This window comes from Centroberyx affinis, unplaced genomic scaffold (genome assembly GCF_046629955.1).
Source record: "Centroberyx affinis isolate AG114_WGS23_722 - 3 ecotype Tasmania unplaced genomic scaffold, CSIRO-AGI_Caff_v1 ptg001464l_1, whole genome shotgun sequence".
NCBI classification, from domain to species: domain Eukaryota; kingdom Metazoa; phylum Chordata; class Actinopteri; order Beryciformes; family Berycidae; genus Centroberyx; species Centroberyx affinis.
This window is the reverse complement of record NW_027279933.1, coordinates 7-22,873: the sequence shown is the minus strand read 5'-3', so window position 1 is coordinate 22,873 and position 22,867 is coordinate 7. Positions and strand designations below refer to the sequence as shown.

Genomic DNA, 22,867 nt, shown 5'->3' with positions numbered 1-22,867 from the left:
ATGCTACAACTGCCTGCCATTTTATTTCTGCACACGCATTACAGAAGTCAGTGTTTGTGTCTGAATCGCTCCCAAGCAGGGGGATACGTTGGAGGAGGACAGAGGGTAGAGGATCAAAACCACTCCTTTCTGTTCTTTGCCCGATAACCCCTCCGCATAACTTCATTTGATGTTTCTTCCTTTTTTCCCCCGCAAAATCTTTAGTGCAAGCAATGCAGAGTGTATACTGAGGAGGTGAAAGGTCAGTGACAATATACATGAAAATGGAAATGTCCTGCTGATCCCTATGTCATGTTCTAAAATAATACAAATCTGATAAATAAAAAAACAATAGCTCTGTGACAGCAGCAGGTCGAGTATGACCTCTACTCTTTTTCCCTCAAAAGGAAGATTTTAAGATAAGAGGAGGACCCATCCATTTTCCTGGGTGACTCAGCTGCCAGTGAGGGTTATATAGTGCCAGGGAGGCATGGGCTAACCGTGAATCAATGAATGGCATGCCAAGCCCCCAAATGAGCTCATTCTTTACAGCCTGGCGCCTTATGGCAATAAAACCTTTGGGAGGGACTGAACAGCAGTGGGTAAACAGCAGAAAAACCAACAGACAACGCTCACCAACTGACATCTCCAACATAATAGCCAGAGGAATAATTTCCACAATGACTAAATTATCAACTCAACAGCTGGGTTCAGCCTAAGGCATTAACAATACAATTATGAACCTACAATTTGTTTACCTAAGGATAAGCTAATAGGGATAGTAGCATTGTGTCAATGTACATAGCCAAAGTAATGGGTTTGGATGATGTAGCCTAGTTTAAGTCAACTCAGCAAATAATCTGAGGTTAAACTGCTTCAGATGAAAAAAAACAACTTCTATCCATCCTTGTATCTAACTTTGCTTTTTCTGTATCATAGCATATTATTATAATTGTTGCTCATAGAGAACCAAGCTCTCTCATGATGTCAGTCACGCAGGCAACCACAGCAGGACGGATCTTGGTGTTTCATCAGACTCTGACTGGCTGTTTTTGTTCCTCTCTTCATTATACGAGCCACTGAAGGAAACGAGGCTCGTTATGTCTGTCTTCAAGGCTGCCTCTGAAAGCAGCGCCTGTCCTCTGGCAGCAGAACAAGTTGAGACAGTGGACGCGCAGGGAGGGAACCCGCTCGACAGTTGTTTAAGATTATGCTGACTGTAATTGGATGCTAAAGTATGGGGAAAGGTATAAGCTTATCTGTTATGGGGTGCCAGAGCAAATTAAGCCCCGAACCCCTGTATGTGAACAAGAAATATTTGAGCATAACTGGGTTAGTTAACAGCACTGGGAGGCACAGGGGGAAGATTAGGCGCCTCACAGCTAATGTGAACCGAGCACCCAGCCTGGTCTCAACCTGTCACAGAGATACTGTGGAGGAGACATGAGGTAATTGCTCCTCAGAGATACTCAAATTTAAAATCCAAATAGCTTTTTCCACCTTTGGCTCCAACACACACACAAAGCTCAGCAAAGAGGTACAGTAGGCAAGCCCAAACATTAATTATAGCACGCCACACTAACTGACCACTTTTCAGCCCTCTTGTATGAGAGAGGTGTGTTGTTGTACACCTCCACAATTGATTTGAGCATCACGGAAAAACAACCGCCCTTCAAACGAGGCTTTGAAAACACAAGTTTTCATGTGAATAGAACATACTAATATTATTTCTGGAGTACCACAAAGATATAGGCATGGAATCAGTGTGCCTTAAACAACTTTTTGACTGGATATGGTTCATTAGCAGTTCATGTTAGTTCATGGTTCATTCACTGGCTCACTTTGATATCACCTGTTTTAAAACATATCAATAGTGCAAGCTGTGAGTGTATTTATGAACAAAGCCTCTGCTGATAATAAATATAATCTTATCTTGCCACATGAATTTAAAACATGGATGGGTGATACAGTAAAGTAGCCTATAATCATAATACTCTGCTATCAAAGTTTACTTGTCTGGCTGGGGGATGACTGGAATATTTGCAATTCCGTTGTATGGTACAGGGACAAGGCTCTCTTATCTTAATGAAATACCAGAAGAAATATCAGAGGTTTGAGCAAGGTTGTGTTTGTTGTACGACTCCAAAACTGGGAGGCGTGGTGCTCCTACCAGCTACAGCGCACCTGTGATCACGGTAAAACACAAAAAATGACACCCATTCCACTCAAATTAACCGCAATTGCCCAATTTTAAAGCAAATGCGACAACACGTCAACTGTTTATCAGCAAGTTCGCTTTCCAAGCGCACCCTTTAGGAGTTATAGGAGATGACTGCTTTTGCCAAAGGTTGCTCTTGGGACATAAAGGTCTAAAAAATACGTTTTTTAAAAAGGGGCAAGCACCAGTATCACACAGGCGCGCCGCTCGCACACGCACACACACACACACACACACACACACACACACACACACTTGCTCTGTTCCCACCGCAAAGTGGCTGAAGGGTTGTTGACGCACACGGAGAGTAAAGTGCCAACATTTGTCAGTAACGCGGCAAACGAGTCGTCCTACGTGGACTGGGAAAACATTGAATAAACTTTCTAAACTGCAGGCAGCCATCAGTTTGTACATTAAACCCACCACTCTACATCACAACACTAGTGTAATCTAACGTTACTCACCGTTGTGTTTCAGCGACGTTTTCCACGTGCGGTTCAAAAGGCTTCAGTAAATTTCTCCAGCTGTCACACTTCACCCGCTTTCAGCAGCCTCGTCCTTATTGTTATCTGTTCAAACCAAACGATAGCATTTCGTATTCAACATTACGCTAATTTCACTTCCACAACAGTTGCTCGTCTCTCGGCAGAGGGGGGGAGTTTGTTTTCCTTGCTGCCGTTTCTGCGGAGGGACCCGTCTGTCTGGATGGGAAACCAGTAGCAGGTTCCCAGCCAGACGGACCCAACCGCCAATCACGTACAGTACAGTTAGTCACCACGTAGCCTGTTACACATTTTGTGGGAGTCTCTTTGAAGTGCAAAATTTTAAAAATAAAATAAAATACGCAGGCTAAACAATAGGTATTATAATGAGGTGTGGCATATTTTTGGCAGAGACAATGGTAAACATGAGCTGCAAAGTTACCTTTTTTTTTTTTTTTTTTTTATCATTTTACATCTACTGTGTTGTACTGGCAGCCTGCTTTAGTTTTTGAGACTTAAATCTCAAAACAATAATTTGTAGAGGCTCCTAATACTTTGCAGAAGCTCCCTACATTCCTAATAACAGCTAAATGAACAGCAGACGACCTGACTGTTTCCCTTATGAAAAACAACTATAAACAACTAGTAGCCTACAACACCTACAGTAATCCTATAAAACATTTAGAAGGATACCATACAAACATCACAGAAAACTAGTCCCAACAAGTCCCAATAGGAATGTCATAGTGATAGATAGGAGATGAAAAAATGCCATAACTATGATTAGGTCATTGTGGAGGGGACTCACTGTTGAGTACTAACAGTCACACTATCAGTCCATATGGGGATATTATTGGACTATAACAATGACAAATGAATATTTAACCCTTTTTATCACCTGCTTTTGACTTAAACATCAAAGAAATCCTAACAGTAGAAGACACAATGGCTAAATGAGCAGTAGAACTTCTAGGTATTTCCTGGAGTAACTGTGAAAAACAAAAATAGCTTATGACTAACTTCTTTGGATTACTGGTTTAGACCAGGCCTACCTGAACATTTTCCAGCAGCTCAGCGTGGGAGATGTTGGAGGTGTCAGCCACTGTGCTCCTGACTGTCCGAAACTGCCAGCTGTTGGCCACCATGCATCCTTTGTTCCTACAACCATGCCAACAGCATGCAGTTCCCTAGAAATTCACACACATGCAGCGGCACTGTGCGCGTGTGTGTGTGTGTGTGCGTGTGTGTGTGTAATGTTTTGCTTGGCTGGATGTGAGTCATCCAGATTCCCCACAGAGCTCTAATTCCTGTCCTGATAGAGTTTAGCTTCTTTTATAGGCTGTGTATCCATTTCAAACAGACTTGGACACCGTCGCCTCATCTGAGATAGTTCAAGTTTTATCTTTGTTTCTTTGCCGCTGGTCATTAACATGTTTTAATGGGCAGTGATGAACATCTTAGCCATCGTTATTTGTCATTATAAGCGCAGAAGACCAGCTGTACCATGGCAGATGTCCTTGTGTTAATTGAAAATGCCAAGGTATTAAATTCATGACAAAGAATCAACCTGAGAAGTGATTCACCCATACAAGAAAAATAAATCTTACTTGGTGGTCGGCACACAGCAGTCCAGTAATCAAATATTAATATTCCTTACTGGCCTTCGAAGCTTCATTGGGGACATTTTACAAGGCTTTGTCTGGGTTTGTACAGTATTTCTACGCTACAGTAAACAGTTGCAACACTTTATTCCTCATAAGATGTCACTGTAAGCACATAAGACCAAGTGTATTAACGGCAGATGTCACTGTGTCAGTTGACAGAAAAAGTAAGGTAGCCTATTACATGCATGACAGAGGATATGACAAAAACAATTCAATATCTTGGAGAACTGATTTCCTAATCCATGTAAAAACAAAAAAGTTATACTTGGCAGCTGGCACACAGCAGTCCAATAATCAAATAAGAATGTTCCTTATTTCTCTGGCCCTTCAAACTTCCTTGGGATCTTTTTACAGTTTGTCTGGCTTTGTATTTCTACGCTACAGTAAACCGCTCAACCATCTGGTTCAGCATGTGGAAAGAGTTCATTTCAAGAATTTAGAAATGAAAAGAGTTTGCCAAGTCTTCTGAGACTGTTTTTTTATATCCTTACCTTCAGACTATCCACTTTGATTTACAGAGGCTTTTCCATTGCCTGTAAATTTGGATGTGGAGGGGGAGTGTTTTGCTGTTATAGACACAAGGCCGTTGGGACAGAGAGCAAAAAGGTACAAGATACAGCGTAAGACTCTCTGTGACACTGTAGAAATACAGAACTGAGCCTCTGAGCTCCCCTACATGAACAAACACGCTCAGAGTAATGAGTCACTTTCTCCAGGTTGAGGAAAAACTGTGAGTGGCCAACGAAAGAAAGCAGATATAACGTGCGCACACACACACACACACACACACACACACACACACACACACAAACACGCACACACACACACACTAGCAGAAAGGGTTAAAGGGGCATTAGCTGTTTCCTGCTGGCGAGTCTGGGAATTCAGGCAGCTGAGTCTCTCTGGGGAGAGATTGGCCGGTGCTATGCTCTGATGAAAGAGGCAAAACACTGCATTGAACCAAGTCAATGTTACTATGGCACTACCAGCCTCAAAACAGTCAGCAGAGTGATTGCCCAACAAACATGTTGAAAGCCTGAAACTGGTTATTGCTAAATTCTATGCTGAGGTTACATCTTGGATGCATGAATCAAACCACAGAGGCTGAAACGTCCTCCAGGGTTTTGCTAGCATGGCTAGAAGTTTCCGAGCGGTGTTAGAGGGCTGGAGTCTTTAGGACTGATGGAAAGAACTTTTTGAGTAGGTTTTATTTTCTAAAGCATCTACTCCCTCTTGTGCTTGAGTTTTATTTTTAGACATAACGGCAGTGAGTACAACAAGACCTATTATTTACAGTAAAATGAAGTAATTCTCGACTTTACCTCCCATCATCAATACTCATTTTTGATAATATTAGAACTAAACTAAAGCCTCATACTGGCCTAGTGATTACTTTTTCCAGGGCCATGCCAAAAATGGGTATTTGTTTAATATTTAGTGCAACAAAGTGAGTACCGCTATGTGAGTAAAGCTACTTTTTTTGTGAGATTTTGCTTTTACGTGAGTCACTTTCTAGGTCAGGACTGTTTCCCTTTCTTTAGTACAATTTAACTCAAGTATCAGTGACGTTCCTTCAACATGAGTGAAACATATCAGCAGTTTTCCCATCCCAAAGGAACTCCACCACACACTCCCTCTCAGCTGACTCCATCACCTCTCCTTCCCTCCCTTCCCTCCCCCTCTCCACACACGCCCTCTTTCCCTCCGCCCCAAAGCGCCCTCCACAAGTGGAAAACGTAAACATCCTTCCTGCCCATGACGTGACAGGAGGAGCCGTGCGGGCCGGCTGGAGGAGGGAGAACTAGGCGCCTCAAGTCCCTGTGGAGAGCAGGGTAAACACGGAGATCTGACGATAGAGGAATGGAACGGTGCGATGGACCCTCATGCTCCAACCGCCGGCTGCCTCTCATCTCCCCACACGGCCAGATGGCTGCCACACACACACACACACACCCACACACACACACACTCCCCTGATACACTCTCTCTGTCTCTCTCTCTCTTTCTCTCTGCTGCACCAATCAAACGGTGTATTCATGTGGTTTGTTGTTTATTCTGTACAGTGTGCTGCATAAATCATGAGTTCATACACTGGTTACAGAAGAACTATGTTAGAGCTCACTAAAGAATGATACGTCTTGTTCTTTGTTAGTTAACATCCATACCTTGCTTCAAAAAGTGTGTACACTCAAACCATGTGTTTGAGTGTAAATACTGTATGACTTCATGTTTGAGTTTCTATTGTGTACATCTTTGCACCAAACAGAGAATATCAAGCAGCACATGTTTTGTTTTCTTTCATCCGAGTTGTTCTCTGGCTCTCGTTAACTCAGAACTTTGTGGAACACGTCAGTCTCCATTTTGAGCAACATTCAGGGAGGTGGACTGTGTGTTTATGTGAGGGGGGCGTCTGAACCTCTTGTTTAGATTTCACTTGTCAAGCCAGGGAAAGTGTGTGTGTCAGTGTGTGTGTGTGTGTGTGCTCCTTTCTACACCTTTTCCTGTACATTATTAAACTAGGTCAAGTGTAACAATACACTTTGATAATCATTTAGCAGTGTGAAATGAGAAGATATTAAGACCTCGGCCCCGACATTGATTTTACCTGCAAGAGCCTGACAGAATATCTTCACACATAACCCCTAACCAATCACATTAGATACACACCTAACCAATTGCATTAGATACACACCTAACCGATCGCATTAGGTGCACAATAAGGCAACTTGTGCAATGCAGAACTCTGAGGTGAATAAACGACTGACTTCGGTTTTGTTTCTGACACTTTGTCTTTCCGATTGACGCTTGCCCATTTCGCACATTCAATTAGGCTTCTTCGCCTGAGTGCACTTCAGTCCAAATCCACGGGTAATCAGACCTATTTGAATACACCTGGAGTAATCAAGCCCCTTTGTTGCATGCAGAATTGTGTGCGCTGTAGCGTGGTAAAACAAATAAGCTTTCACAGAGAACACTATGCTGAGCAGGACCACTTTATACGGACATTTCATACTTTCCAAGGCATATATTTATTTTTAAAATGAGTCATTGTAGGACAATGGTTGTCAAAAGACTTTATTTGATGAGCCCTCTGTCTGGGTGAAGAATTATCCATTTGACCTTTCAATCACTGTGGGATCAGACAGACCTGTCACTTCTTTAAAATTACCCCAAGTAAGTGCAGCGCTCATACTGACGTCGGTCTCAAACATTGTTTCCCTCTTTGAGTGTTGAATTTTGCGACCAGTTATAGGAATATTCCTTTGCCATGTTAATTAAATTTGAAGCAGATATTAACCATCAATCATCTGACTGTCAAGCCAGCCACAAGTAATAGCTTTCATATTCAGATCAATCATAGCTGCTATAACACTCTCTGAAATTATAGTGAAGAAATTTACTTTGAATCCTTGTTTTGAATTCTGCATTGATCAACAAAACTGATTAAATGGTTGCTTGTTCAATTCAATCACTCATTTAGTTTTAATATACAAAATCAATATTTAATTAAATAAACACTGTTGGTCTACAAAGACAAGGAGGAGGCCTCACTCAACTGGCATCATTAATCTATTCTATCTTTTCACATAACTGGTTGGTCAAGACTTTCCACTTTTCAACCTATAGTGGAGTGTTTGTCCTCTATCTCAAACCATATGAAGAAACAACTTCCTTGAACTAAAATGAAAAAACGCCTTTCCTTCCTCCGCCTCTTTCCTTAATTTACATAACAATTGATGAACAAGGAAGACGAGGAAAGGAAACAATTCAAGATGCAACATGTGTCAGTGGAGGAAATGCATGTCTTTGTGCCACCTGGACTGATGTCAAATAATAGGACACATAAAGGAGAAATCTTGTCTTCTGTAAGACTATACCGCTGCTTCACTATAATGCAGAAAACAAAGTAAATGCAATGTGGAATGCAAGACACTTCATAGCTGTGAAATTAAGCATTGGGACTGTGCTCTAGTCAGTCTCCTCTGTTTCTCCTTACCTCCTATGCATTGTGCCAGCGCTGGAAAAACATTTAATCTCCGTTTGCCCACAGGCAGCGGCTTAACTCAGGGGTGAAAAACAGGATTTTGAGAAAAAGAATCCATCTTGAATCAAAGTTAATACTCAGAGGTGTGCTGAAGCCGAATTATAAAGCAACTAGCCGGGCGATAGACTCTGTAATGGAGACACACGCCATTAGCCGCCACAAACTGCATCCATCTCCATCATGACAGTCTCCTCAGCTGACTGATAGGTGTGTGTCTGTGTGTGTGAGTGTGTGTGTGTGTGTGTGTTACTCCTCACTCCACCAAGTCACCTGTATCATTACAGAGGATTAAGATGGATACTGACAACCTCATTTGACCCAAACGGCTCACTCAAACTCATTTATACTGGAGAAACTTTGGCCCTCTATTGTCGCAATGTATATCATGTATCCCATATCATAATCAATACATACAGTACTGTAAGTGTAAAAATCTGCCAATGGGGTGAGACAATTTCACTTCTTTCCAATGCAGAGTCACTTGTTTTGGGAATTTTCTAGAAATGAGCATCAAAATCTTGCACTACTATCAAGAAAATGACATTTGATTCTACAAAAGTTGATTTGCATTGGAAACAAATGAAATTATCTCACCCTATTGTCAGATGTTTTCACTTGTTTTAAGAAAATTGGAATTTTAGGACTCAATAATAGACTAAATGACTTGTTGATTCTTGCAGTGTAGAATTGATAGTGTTAATACAGGATGTAATACATAGTGAGGGTCTCTACTAGGCTTCATTGTCCTCTGTCCCGTGTCTCTGCCTGGCAGTATAGCCCGCTCACTCCCGGCCCCTTATCCTTTCTGTTGCCAGATAACCCTCAAAGGCGGCTAATTTAGCCGATCAATGAACACAGCCCTCTGGGTATCACAAAGAGCAGAGGATCCAATTTTATTTTCCAAGTCCAATTTGATCTTTATTGCAGGTGGGCGAGTGGTGTCACACAGAGACACTCTAACGCCATAGGGGGATAATATGGAGATGCAGAGATGGACACAGGGGCGCTGGCACCTTGGGATTAACACAGATTTATTTCTTATTATGTTTTTCTATTTGGGCGCAATCGAGGGTAAATTAGTAGATGATGAAACAGAGAAACAGCACCAACGGGGCCCTTAAGGTGATGAGGAGTCAAAGAGGGCAGTGGACCTCTTGTTGGTGTCATTGATCTGATGAGAGTCATTTATAGACATGAATCTCAATTCAATCACTACAATGAAGAGACCAGAATAAATGGATACAATGTGAAGCAATACAATAGCAATAAATATGAAAAATTGCACAATAAAAGCTGGTGTACAAATCCGCCTATTATTGTGGCCTAGCTCATATTAAATATGATGTCTGTATTGAATGAACCTGTCTCATTCAAGACAGCGCCTCTCTATGATTTTCTTGAATTTGGACTTATATTACAGGCAATGTTTCAGATGAGGATTCCTGTCGTCCTGTATTATAATTCTAATAAAAACCCTCCCAGGCCCCTGCTGTGCCCTCCTAGTCAGATGAATCAACAGACTCGTACTCCCAAAATGCCCCATGGGACAGACAGGCTCCGCCACCACACAACAACCAAAACAAAAACACCGATCCAGACACTTGTGTGTTTGTGCCAAATGTATTCCCCAACAACGACAGCCCTTTAAATTGTATTAGCTTGGGAGAGAAACAAGATTTAGCAGAACCAAAGAGGTTTTAGTGGGCGAGGCAATGCAAATTAGCCAATTTTGTGCAACAATGCTTAAAGACGAAAGGTGCCCAGGGAGAAGTGGATTACCTTAGAAAAGACTCCCACAGCAAATAGGTGGATACTAAATGTTTGTAAGTGAAAATTCAACTTGAAAATGTTATGTAAGCTGTAATACACAACATCTTTATATAAGCTGCAATTCAATAGCGTACTGCACAGTTCACACTTTTTTACCATACTTGGCCTTGAACACTGAGTGACAATGTTTGGCACTGATAGTGAATGGTTAGAGAACACAGTGCCTATGTGTGTGTGTGTGTGCGTGTGTGCATGTATCTATTTGCACTTGTGCAAGCCTGTATATACACATATGAACTCTTTTACACAGTTTCACAATATGTGTATATTGTATGTATGCATGACCGTGCAGTTCTCGTGTCCTGAAAGTGATGATGTAAGCGTCTTGGCTCACAGCAGGCTCTATAAACTCTATAAACACCATGTGACATGACCTCACCAGCTGAGAGGACACCCTCCATCCACCCACCATCGGCTCTGAGACTTTAATGACATGATTATAATTTCTCGACATCCTGGACCTCAGGATGAGACTAACAAGGTGGTAAGTGGATGACCTTAGGCTTCCAATACTTGTCCAGCAGGTGAGATTCAGTGGTGTCAAATCCTGTTTATGGATGAGACTGGTTCCGTGTCCCAGACTCTTCTGCACTTCACCTTCCACTGAGACTAGGACAGGTAGGGTAAAACTCCCTCTAGTACACATAAACAACACTGCTGTTACTGTGTGAGAAGGAATGTTAATATGCACTAAGGTGAACTCTGAGACACAGTCAAGAGGCAAAAAAAAAAGGTTGACGTGAGGAAAATTACCAATACATCAACCACAACCCATAAAATCCACCTAAAAAAGAATTCCCATGGTTTTTCCAAAAGCAACATGAGCAGGAATATCTTTCTCCAAAAACAAGAAATCACAGAACACAGAGATACTCATCTGACAAATTAATTGGGAAAGAATATGAAACTGATTTTGTGGGCCCATAGAATTGTTGTTTTAGCCTTTAAGCTACACTGAGCTTTGATTCTCGGTGGTGCTAACTCTTCTGAACCAGAACATGTTCTGTCACAGTGTCCTTAAAGTCAGTTTAGCAGCTCCAGAGCGTAATTGATGACATCAAGATAAGAGTCTTGGCTCTCGCGTTTCCAGCTTTGAGAGAGACTTTTCCATGGTAACAAATCTAGACTGAACTGTCCAAGATAATAGGAATAACATATGTGAGTTTGTTTCAGGGTGGATATTTGCTTTAACAATATGTGAATCCAAGAGGTCAAGCACACTCAAGATCATGATCTAGTGATGCTGCATGCTATATTGAAAGTTGCTGTCAGCAATTGGAAAAGAATGGAAAATGATTTGGAAAAAATGATGCATCGGACATTTATGACTCCATCCAGATTGTTTGTTTGCACACTTTTTGCCTGTTATGGTGAATGGGATTTTGAAGTACTTGTACATACTACATTCATTTTTTCCACTAGACTGGAAAAAAATAGTATGTGCAGTGTTGCCTTCCAAAGATTTTTGGCTTGTAAAAAGCAGCATGAGGGAATTCATGCAGCACACGCATTGGAAACACATCAGACTACTTAGTGATTCAAGTTTATGCCCTTTGTTGTAGATGAAAAATACACAACTGAAATATCCAAGGCTCCCTATTATGCTGAAACTTTATTTTACAAATTTGGAATATGGCAATGATAAAAACAATGTAGATGGTGTTTCAGCTCCTGAGAGTCTGTTCATAGCTGTGCACAGCAGGCAATCTTCAAAAGAGAGAAGGAGGGAGGGAAGGGAAGAGGACTGACAGCCCAATCTGTAAGATCTCATCACTTTCTTTCATCGTGGCAGCAAATATTTTAACCGCTGTGCCACTATAAACTGTGTTCTGACACGTAGGTCTTGACAATCGGTGACAGCGGTTATTGAAAAAGAATACGAACCATTTGATCTGGCCAAAAGACTGGAGGTCTGGAGGAAAAAAAACTGAAAAAGAGTTGTTTCTTCACAGAAATGTCTAGGCTTACTAGAGAACTAGCTTATCAGCACATCTGCTGTCACATGGCTGACATTATCCATAGCAATGCATTCACCGCAAGACAAAACTGTGGATGTCAGCAGCACTTTCAAGACACTAATCTCCATGACATGAACAATGGCTTTAACAGGCTGTGAAGTTGTTCAGGTATGAGGAAAACAGAGCGCTACTTCTCTGGAAATGAACTACGCACTGGGTTCAACTACTGAAGAAAGAGGGAAGGCAGCAGCTGTCTCAAATTGCAACAGGTGCTATTGTACCTCGTGTGTGTGTTTCCAGTCTTTGCTTAACCGCCTGCAGTATTTTCACAATCCACCAATTCCGCCCTTTCAGAAGTCTAGCAGTTGGCATCCGAGTCTTCTCTCTTTCAGCACATCAAGGTCGTCATCCACCCTGTCCTCCCCAGGGGTCTGAGGAATTCCACGTCACTAGGTGGAGCGACCGCTGTCTTCCAGGATGGAGACGTCCCAACTTCCCATACACACTGTGAACACACAATGGGCCAATTCCCCCCGGGGCAGGCTGAGGGAATATCAGAGGTAGTGGTCAGGATAGGAGGTGGCTTGGTGCGAAAGGGGCGAGAGCATAATAAAGACATGTTGAAGCCATTGCGCGCACGAACACACGCATACGCGCACACACCAGTCTTTGTAATATGAGATATTCAAAATTACAACTCTGAATCACAGGCAGGAGTGAGCCTTGATTAGGTGTGTGCTTCAGATGGAGCCTGGGATGTTACTGCAGTCGCTCTCTAAGTGTCAGACTGAGACTCATCTCAGACTTCTGCAAAGGACAGGATGTTCTGGCAGAATTCATTGTTCCCTCTGCAACGCCGCACACCTCATCTAGTCCCACACCCGGACCTGGAGGGTGGATACTGGTGAACAGGCTGCAGCGTAAGATGTAGATGGTTAAGTTGGACTACTTTGAAACCAAATGCTAAATGGATGAGGTGTATAATAGTGTGCAGAGCAGATGTACAGTACTATGTGACTGGGAAGAACGATCCTCCACACCGTCAGTGTTTCTCAACCATGTGCCATGAAGGCCCAAGAGTCTGTAGAGGCTGTTTTCATCCCAACCAATCACTACACCACCTGACTTCACTGGTTTGCACATCTTCAAACAGAGAAAGGAGGAACTAATTAGTGAAATCATCTGGTGTAGTGATTGGCTGGAATGAAAAGCTGCAGACACTTGGACCTCGAAGGCACGTGATTGAGAGCCACTGCCACACCATCTGTGACACCGCTTGAGAAAGGAAGATGTGAAGAACCTGATATGTTTCTCTGAGCCCCCTTCATCACCACGATTGCCCACGCTTTCCTTTCGATTCGTCTGTCCTCTATCATCCAACCCACACTGGCCATCGACTCACCTGTTGCAGCCGTCACGTGTGCTCGCAATCATCCTTAGCGTGATGCCAATACCTTCCTTGTTTAACCCGTGCCCCCCCTGTGCTGCCACTCTGCATGACACCAGCGTGGACATCAGGTGGTGTGAGCAGCTCCTCGGTTATCACGGCCACCACCTCCTAGTCCCAGCTGCTCAGCAGGTGACAGACGGGTGTACGGCGTGCCACTGCGGGAGAATGGGCCAGGGCCTGCAAATAGACAGACTGTCTGCAGGCATTCTCTGGTCTAATCTCCTCTTCAATCTGGTACTCTGTTTCCACTGGGATGCCAGGTAAACATGTCAGATTTACGCACAGAAATCTTTGGAGAAGTTTGGAATCCGCCTAGTATGAGACTGCAGTGGAGAAACGGAGAGTACAGATGGTTGTATACTGCCCTCTGGTGTAGATATCTACAACTGCCTACATCTGTACCTTAAAGAATGGATGTACTGTATGGTATTTAGATATGTATGATGATAGTAAAATTTGCAAGAATATGATGTTTGGAATGGAAAATCTTCAGTGGTGACATCATTGTGTACCAGGAGACGTACATAAACATTCCAGATTTTAGAACAATCCTGCCCCTCCACCCTTCCCATCAAATAAAACTGCCTTTTTCTCCTTTACTGATATCCCATTGGTTTACATTTTTCAATGATCCTTTCCTGTGTTATTTCCCACCACAACATCCTGTTTCAACAGGAAATACATCACATTAAGGAAGCAAGATACTCTCAAAATGTGATTTCATTGTGACTTTAATGACTTTTATGTTATTGTCTGTGGGCATAACTATGCGATCTATGTTGGACAACAATATGAATATAGCGTAATATGTGAAAAATTAAAACTCTTGAGGCAAAGATAGAAACAAAGACACCTTAGCTTAAATAAAAATTACTTTTATTTTTTAAAATAAATGCATTTTTACAGTCTGAAAACAGCAGGCCATGCACTGCTGCTCTGGACACTGAGGCAAACAAAAAACAACAACATTAGAGGAAAAAAAACATAGGCTAGGCTTGTTTTTCTCTTACTTCTGTTCATTTTTGCTGATTTGTCTCAAACTCCAGGGTCTAAACGATGTGGGTCTCCTTCATACTCCTTCATACATTATTAAATGACATACCTCAGTTGTGATAAAACCAGAACATTAAGTGATATATTTTAAAAAGGCACTGAACAAATAATTAAATTTGCAGCAAATCCATGTACAGTATCATTGGTAATACAAAGAGTGAGCTGAAAAAGCAACTCCGTGCCACAACTGCTAGAAGAGAAAGCAGAAAATGAATAACACTTAGAAGTAGAGAGGCAAGAAAAAATAAAGCACAATGAAAAGGTGTACTTATCCATACTTTAGAAAAATGATATGTGAGGACAAAAACGGTAATCAAATCCTATAAACCTGGAGTTTGAGACTAGTGTTATCTTCATATATATTCATATATATCTTCATCTGAAAACTCAGTAAGACCATAACATTGGCAGGCACAAATCTGGATACTACACATGTTGACAGATGGCTTTCCCCCCTCTTTTCTGGAAAAAATACACTTCCAACCCCCCAAAAAGCAGCAACAAAAGAACAACTGTACAATTCTATAAAACCTGTGTTTTTACATTAGTTACAAAAAACTAATACTTCATTTACTGATCCTTCATACTGAGGACGAAAAAAAAAAAAAAGACTTTGCATATTCATTCTTCAAACTTGGTGACCTATTGCTGGTGTGTAATGATAAAAATGATAATAATACTATATGGTGTAAGAAAAAGGATGGCAATAAAGTAAAAGAGAAGGTGGCACAAGGGAATAATGATAGTATCCCTCCTGTAATGTTGTGTACATGCACTAAGCAGACAGATGGGGCTTCAAATCTCTGAATGCAATTCCAAACATGCTGTCCACAGAGACACATTTGGCAAAATATTACTCCACGTTGGCACAGAGTGTTCCTTGATGGCAACATAAAAATCTGCATTCTCAGTTCAATACTTTACTCTGGAACATTTAGTGCCAGGAGATGAAAACTCTTGCCCATCTGTGTCTGACTGTGGTAAAAGCTTGGACAGGATAACCATTAATGGATATGACATCCATCTTGACAAGCTATTTAGCCTCGTATTGAGTCTTAAAATAGTTTTCATACAACAAGTGAACAAAATCTGCCAATGGGGATAGATATTTCTAATACAAATCAACGTCAAATCAAGTAATATTATCTTGATGTGAGTGATCTGCCTTATTTTAACATATTGTTACTCGTTTCTAGTGTAACAGTAAGGATGAGTGAAATTATCTCACCCCACCAACAGATTTTTCACTTGTTTTCAGGAAAACAAAGACTGAATACGAGACTAAATTACATGTTAAGATGGACATTTTTTTTGCAGTGAGGACTTTTAGGTCATTTACCATTCCGATCTTCAAAACCACAGGACGCTTTCATCCCAGTGCACTGAACTGTAGTGTGTTTTCAGACATGGCAACTATCGACAGTCTATTAAAAACAAAGCAAGACTCTCAGCGTCGCACCTGTCAGCATAGGTAATGAGAATACAATGGAGAGACTTGACAAAGAGGAGACACCATTCACTACCACTGTAGACAGACAAGCTGTGATGAGACAAAGCAAACAAAGACATTAGAAAACAAAAGCAAAAGGAAATTTAACTACAGCTTATTCATTAAAGGGACTGTATACTGTAGAAGTGCTTACACGTGACTTCGAAGAGATAAAAAAGTGAAAATCCTTCAGAGAGTGGACAGGATGGACATAATGTGCCATTGCAGCTTGCGGATACCCCTTCGATTGGATTCTTTGTGTAGGTGTGTATTTTACGATACATAATTAGATAGAATTGGAGGTATCTGTGGCACCATCATCACAATATATTCTAGCTGGTTGGCTGGCAGATCGATGTTACTAGCTCCTTCAGTCCAGTTCCAGAAGAGAGACAGAGAGAAAGAGAGAGAGAGACAGTGAGAGAAAGAGAGAGAGTGGAAGTGAGAGAGTCTTTGGGATCGAAAGGACTCCTGGCGTTTGACAGGTTTTAATGGTTTGTCATGGACGTAAGTTGGTGAGCATCACTCCAGGAGGAGGGGAGGCGGGAGAGCTGGAGAGGGGTTTGCAGGAAAACCAAGACAAATGTCCTGCTTACGTTTCTGTTAGGCCTCTGCTCGATATATGGGGGCCACAGGGTTTGATGTTCAGAGTTCATCTGGACTGCGTTCAGCAGAATATTAGTGTTTTAACAAATGACTTTGTCAGCGTTAATGCAAAAAAAACCCCTACAATAAAAACGGTGTCAGCCATGGCAATAGTGGTGCTGCGCCGGGCTCTTTAGCACAGTTCCAAACAATTAAAAAGACCAAGAAATAGTAGAATAAAATAAACCCATAACATCTAGTCCCACCCCACCCAGCCGTGCCCCTCCTGACCCCTGGCCTGCAACCGCTGGCCCCCTGGTTGCCCGGGGCGACTCAGACCCAGCCGCTGGTCAGCTTATAGAACATCTCCTCGTCTAGAGACTCGTTCTGGTCCTTGGCGCGCGTGGACAGGAAGATGTAGCCGCCGATGAACTCGTGCACCACCTTACAGTCCACTTCGGCACAGATGAAGGACAGGCTGGGCTCGTCTGCAAACTCTACTGTCACCTGAGCACACAGAGCGGATCACATCAGTCATGCTTTTGGGAACATGGTCATAATGTACTTGTGTTTCTTGCCAAAGTAAAGAAGATTTTGTACCAAGCATAGCACTTGCTATAAATGGGCCTGCTTATGGATACTCTTACAGTGTCATATATCATCAATCTGAGATGTCTAATGCATTTATATTATTTTGTGATGAAGTGTTGTAATTTAAGTTTTTGTTGTACCCACTTTCCCTCAACCTGCCTTGTCTACTTCGGTGGTTGTCTTTCAACCACTGGAGAACATCTCTGAACAGGTTGCATTCAGTATGTGTAGGTGGAGAGAGCAATAGCAATAGTATAGAGCAAGAGAACAAAAGTTTTTCTAGTAAAGAAAAAGTGAGAGCCCCTTACTCAAAATGCAATGCTCTTGCTCTTTGATTCTGAGGGACTGACACCAAAACCTGGGATTTACCGTTGATGTTTTAGACTTAAATTTTGTCTGGTATCAAATTCCATTGTAGCTGCGCTGGAAATATCTCACTGTGACATCACATTGTCTATGTTTTGCCAGTTATCCGCATTAATAGAAAAATACACCACCAAAAATCGAAATGGGCAGAGACATGCAGGGTACATCACCGTTTTGTTAACAGTGTTTTAGGGTGTATTTTTCCTTTAAATTGATACTAGGGTTGATTATCAAATACGATGCCTATCAGTAAGGCACCCACTTTAGGTATCAATATTGATTTTGGTATGAAATGAATGAAAAGTACTGACAAGCTTCAAAGCTCTCTGAACCTCTGAGTAAAAGCTCTGATATTAAACTGTATGTTTTCAGTGTCCCCTACCATCTTGATCTCCCAGTTGACGTTCCACTGCTTCATGTTGCTGAAGCGCCAGGTCTTGATGGCGTCTCCGGTGCTGGCATCCATCCGGATCAGACGGTTGTAAGTGATGCCGATCAGCTCCTCCCGCTTTCCACCCTGGAACCTGCAGACGACAAGAGGGAAATGACCAAATGAGTTGCTGTCAACACAAAATACACCTGAGTGTGTGATAGAGAGAGGTAGAGATAGACGGACAGATAATTTATTGAATTTTAGGAGGCTGTGATGGGACTTACTTGGCAAGGAAGTGGGTGATTCCGAACTCAGGCAGGGACTGCCACGCCTGGATGAAGCGCATCTTGGCCTCAATGAGACTCATCTGGGCCACATTCTGGTGGGCCTCGAGGATCCGGGCCGAAATCTGACAAATACACATACAAAAAGCTTTATAAACACGACTGTTCAATATACTCACACCATTTAAGTCAGCACAAACGCTAACACACTCCCACTGTAAACAAATGTATCCCATTCACCACACTAAAACCATCCCATGAGCCCAGATCTACAGACACCCAACACGTAAGAGGAAGCCCCGGCTGTCTCCATAAAGCCAGGAGGGCATCCAGGGTCAGCCTATAACCAGAGGCTGCCACAGTAAACATCTACTTCACACAACTAGAGAGCAGACAAACAAACATGTAAAATATATGGCCCTCTTGAGGAGCCAAACTAAGGTTAATGAGCCACAGTAAGCTTCCACGCTGTATGTGTGTGTGTGGGGTGTGTGTGCATGTTCCTTTACAGCCCTTAAGTTGTTGTTGTTGGCAGCCCAGCCGAAATTTTTTGCGTATGATTCAAAGGGATCAGCAGAGCAACAACAGAGATATCAAGAGCAGCTTCGCTTTCTAAGATCAGGATTCTGTCATCATCTTTGGTGAAGTTTGCTTGTTTCAGTCTGTCAATATTGACTGTGTCCATGTAACTTGGTGAGCTTATCTATATATGCCTGGCTTGGGTTTTTCTTTCCTCAGTTACATTTCACTGAATATGTTCCCGTTAGATGTCCGTCTTACTACCGCTACGTGTTCCTATTGTGCAAATGAATAAATACACAAACACAAAATAAATGCTCCATTGTTTCATTGTTGTATCAATACGGTTATGTGTCATTTGTGTGTCTGGAATATTTCGGCCTTCTGAAAATGTGTTAGAAGTTGAAGGAGAAGAAACTAATGAGAAGTAACATCCAGAAACTAGAAAGAAGAACACAGTCTAGACTCTACTGACACTATCAGCCACTACAAAATGTTAGATAGCTACTTCTGGTTAAGTAAGACAAGGCAGACACATAGACAGTTCAGAGTTTACAGAACCGTGCACATATCTATGGCTTTTAGGCACCCAGTGGACACACAACTTAACTTACCAAGTCCCTGATATAGCCTGGCTGAAGAGGGGAGGCGGGGATGGGAGAAGGACACAGAGGAGTGAAGGAGATGCATACAGGGAGAGAGAAAAGAAAGAAAGATAGGACAAAGAAAACAAGCAAGTAAGTCCAATGTTGAGGGGAGAGAGATCCAAAACAACAAAGTAGCAGGCCGTAATTGTAAAAAAGACAGAGGGGAGAGATGCTGTGAAGCCTGGGGGGTGGGGGGTGGGGGGGTGTTCATGCAGTATTCAGTCTAAAGAGGGAGAGAAAGTACAGTAGTAGCAGTCAGACACTGTATAATCTGTAAAAGCAAGGAGAAAGAGTTACAATGAGAAATTTGTGTGGTTTCACATACAGGAGGTTGGCACTGGACCTGTACATTTCATGGTTGGACAATATATAGTTGTTGATTCAGTAAAAAGTAAAAAGTAAAAAAAAAAGTAAAAAAGTAAAAAGCCTCAGTACTAGATGGTTACACCCATAATTGTAACCTAGGGCAATCAGATATCCCTTTACAGACTTTCATAATGTGTCCTTGTAGTAATCAAACTACGTGTCTGTAATGCCCTTTCCATCCACAAGATGGCGACGTGTACCACAGCAGCACACAGTGGAAGCAGTAAGCCCTTGGAGTGCCATGTCTCCAATCCCCCCCGAGTTTATTATTATGCCTTCATTGTTTAATTTCTCTTATGTAAAGCTATATGTTTGGCCCCACAAGTCCAAGTGATCTAAAAATCCCTGTGTGTATCCTCTGGGAACCGTAGCACGGAAGTCTCTTTGGGAGAGTCTGACGAGCGGAAGTCCAGTTAAGGGAGGGAGGGGGCGGGGGGAAGGGAAAAGGAGAAGAGAGGAGGGTCGGCGTCCTGCATGGCTCCCACAGCTGACTGGGAGCGAGCAGCTTTTCCCAGACGCTTCCCGCCCAGCGCTCCCGGGCACGGCTCATTTCCTGATGCCCCACGCCCACGACATGAGCACATATGTGCGTGACTGCATGGGTACACGCACACTGTTCTTTCATTTCGTGCCTGGGGATACCCTCGATCAGACTGGGTTTGTGACTGAGACTGGAGCCGGGCCAGATGGAACCACAGCCCCACACACACACGCACACACAGACAGACGAACCCCCTGGCTGAGGGAGACGAAGAACAACACTGGTTCTTGCTGCGGTCCACTATAAGAAAAACTGTGCGTGCTTTGAGTCTCCTTCTTACACAGTCAACCAGAAATGCTGACACCCTATTTCCCTGAATGTTCTTCATCTTGGGTTGTGAGCATGAGTCAACACGCCCTCAATTTCTGTTCCAATAATACTTAAAGGTTCCATTTTACAAGCTAAATACGGCAGAACCCCCTCTGGCTGTTTTTGGTGCATCCCGATTCCCTTCCCAAACATTTCCTGTTTGATGGCCCTTCCCTGTACTACGAGAGTCACCCATCCAACTCTTCCTCTCTTTCTGTCCAGCTCTCTTCCTCGACATCCAGTACACGTCAGGCTATGGTTACGGCCCAGACCCAGACTATTTCTGAGTCATCACTTACCAGCATCCTCCCAGCATCCCTCCAACCCCCTAGCAACATTCCACGTTTTCCTATACAGCTTAAACAAAACCAGATTGAGTGAGTACACAACAGGGAGGCAGACCGCCCCCCCCATCCCATCCCCAGTTAACACAGCTATGGCAGGCGTGTACTCAGCTGTTCCAATGTACACACACCAGCCTATTATTTACATGAGAATCCATTGGGCACGGGGTACAATTTTCCTATCAGTTACAAGAAAGTTAATCCGTGCTTAGTGCTTAAATATTACACCTGGTTATTAAGATGTCTGTTGGTGGTTTGCCACTGATAGCTCAATGGTGACAACTCTATAATGTTCTGTTTGGACTGCTAAGTCTGTGCCACGATATTTTCCGATTTCTCTCCTCCGTGACCACAGATCTGGAGGTGGAGTGAGCGTAAGCAGTCCAGTGGACAAGATCGCTATCCCTCCGTTCCTTCTGTCTACCAGTGCAAACAAAAGACCGAGAGACGAGGTAAAGTATCCATTACAGCACGCGCTTGGGTCTGACATGAGCGACTCTACTGTAAGCAAGTTGAGTGGTTTGGATTGTCTGCTGTCCTGGTTTCCCCTCAGAAAGAGATAGAGAGAGAGAGGGAAGGAGGAGGAGGAATGGAGGGAGGAGGAGGAGGAGGAGGAGGAGTGGAGGAAGGGGAGGAGAGGGAGGCTACATTCCAAAGCAAGACAACCCTGATGCCAGGAGGCGCCCATCTGGGAAACATCAGACACTCCTCCATCTAACCCCCACAACCCATGCATCAAACGTGTAAACAACCTCCCCCAAAACACACATAAGACTAGATAGTTACTGCTTTCTCTCCGTCTCTTTCATACCAGTATATTTAACATGTTATCTTCCATGTTGCTGTAGCTGCTGCCTACAGTGCATCGCAGCGGACACATCTGCAAAATCAAGTGCTGGTGCCAGTACAAGCTAGTAGTGTACCATTACGTTTCAGAGGTTAGAACATGGACAAGAACTTGGCAGTGCAGTGAGACCGCCAGCCTCTCTGCTGCATGTTTTACCTGCTTGTTCTTGTACTTCTTCAGATAGCGTGGGGACACCAGGCACTCTGGGTTGATGTCGGTGGTGATTGGCTCAGCAATGAACGTTGGGTCAGGGTTCATGTGCTGCATCTTGAGGAAGGACAGAATGTTCTGGACCTCCAGGTTGTAGGAGCTGTCGGCCATGGTCTTGCCTTTGGAGGCCAGGCGACACGCAGCCATCCAGTGGGCGTACTGTTTCTCCTGGAGGGGAGAGTCAAGTGGGAGGACTGTCAGGTCGGGCTGATGATGAGATACCTACTCTAGTGCATTGCCGATTCGATAGCTGTAAAAGCACTGTTAAATTGTATGGAACCAGAGGTGGGGACTCACATGACTGTCACAATTTTAATTGCTTGAGACTTGACTTGAGTTCTGACTTCGGACTTGACTTTGAAGTCTTGACAAAAGATCGTGTGTTTGGGTAAATTAATTAGATTGAAAGTTATGAGATTTGCTCTGCCAGACAACTGAATTTAAATTATATTTTCTGAATTTGTATGGAATGATTGAATTTATTCAAGTTGAAACCGCACTTACCAGGTTTTTATACTGTTTTTGCATTGAGAAGTCCTAGATATTTTGTTTTCTTTAAGATATTTATACTGGACTCTTGATTTGTTCTGACTTGACTTGGTGTTCTACATTTAGACTTGGGACTTGACTTGAGACTTGTTCCTCAAGACTTGAGACTGACTTAGGACTCAAGCAAAGCTGACTTGCTCACACCTCTGTATGGAACGATAGGATTAT

General features: G+C 42.8%; 2 protein-coding genes across 3 annotated transcripts in view; both read right to left on the bottom strand.

The window, feature by feature from the left end:
• Window positions 1-3,845, bottom strand: part of stxbp6 (syntaxin binding protein 6 (amisyn)) — a 70,255-nt gene extending 66,410 nt beyond the window's left edge. Inside the window, exons 1-2 of the mRNA XM_071526789.1 lie at window positions 3,732-3,845; window positions 2,662-2,766 (exon numbers count right to left, since the gene is read on the bottom strand). The gene's annotated coding sequence lies outside the window, so the exon portion shown is untranslated. The remainder of the gene's footprint in view (window positions 1-2,661; window positions 2,767-3,731) is intronic.
• A 10,640-nt stretch (window positions 3,846-14,485) lies between these two features.
• Window positions 14,486-22,313, bottom strand: LOC139650204 (fermitin family homolog 2-like). Of its 2 annotated transcripts, XM_071526790.1 has the most exons (5): window positions 22,097-22,313; window positions 19,501-19,521; window positions 18,368-18,492; window positions 18,093-18,234; window positions 14,486-17,260 (listed from the first exon to the last, which is right to left on the bottom strand). In XM_071526790.1, the coding sequence occupies exons 1-5, from the start codon at window positions 22,295-22,297 to the stop codon at window positions 17,087-17,089; spliced, it is 663 nt and encodes a 220-aa protein (XP_071382891.1). In that variant the 5' UTR covers window positions 22,298-22,313; the 3' UTR covers window positions 14,486-17,086. The 2 variants fall into 2 exon arrangements, with proteins under 2 accessions (XP_071382891.1, XP_071382892.1); XM_071526791.1 differs by lacking the exon at window positions 19,501-19,521.
• Between the last annotated feature and the right edge of the window lie 554 nt (window positions 22,314-22,867).

Coding starts and splice junctions, on each gene's coding strand:
- LOC139650204 (XM_071526790.1), bottom strand. CDS start 22,297: ATGGCTGCGTGTCGCCTGGCCTCCAAAGGCAAGACCATGGCCGACAGC. Junction 19,522..22,096: donor AGAAGTACAAGAACAAGCAG/GTAAAACATGCA, acceptor TCCCCTCTTCAG/CCAGGCTATATCAGGGACTT. Junction 18,493..19,500: donor CAGGCTATATCAGGGACTTG/GTAAGTTAAGTT, acceptor TGTATTTGTCAG/ATTTCGGCCCGGATCCTCGA.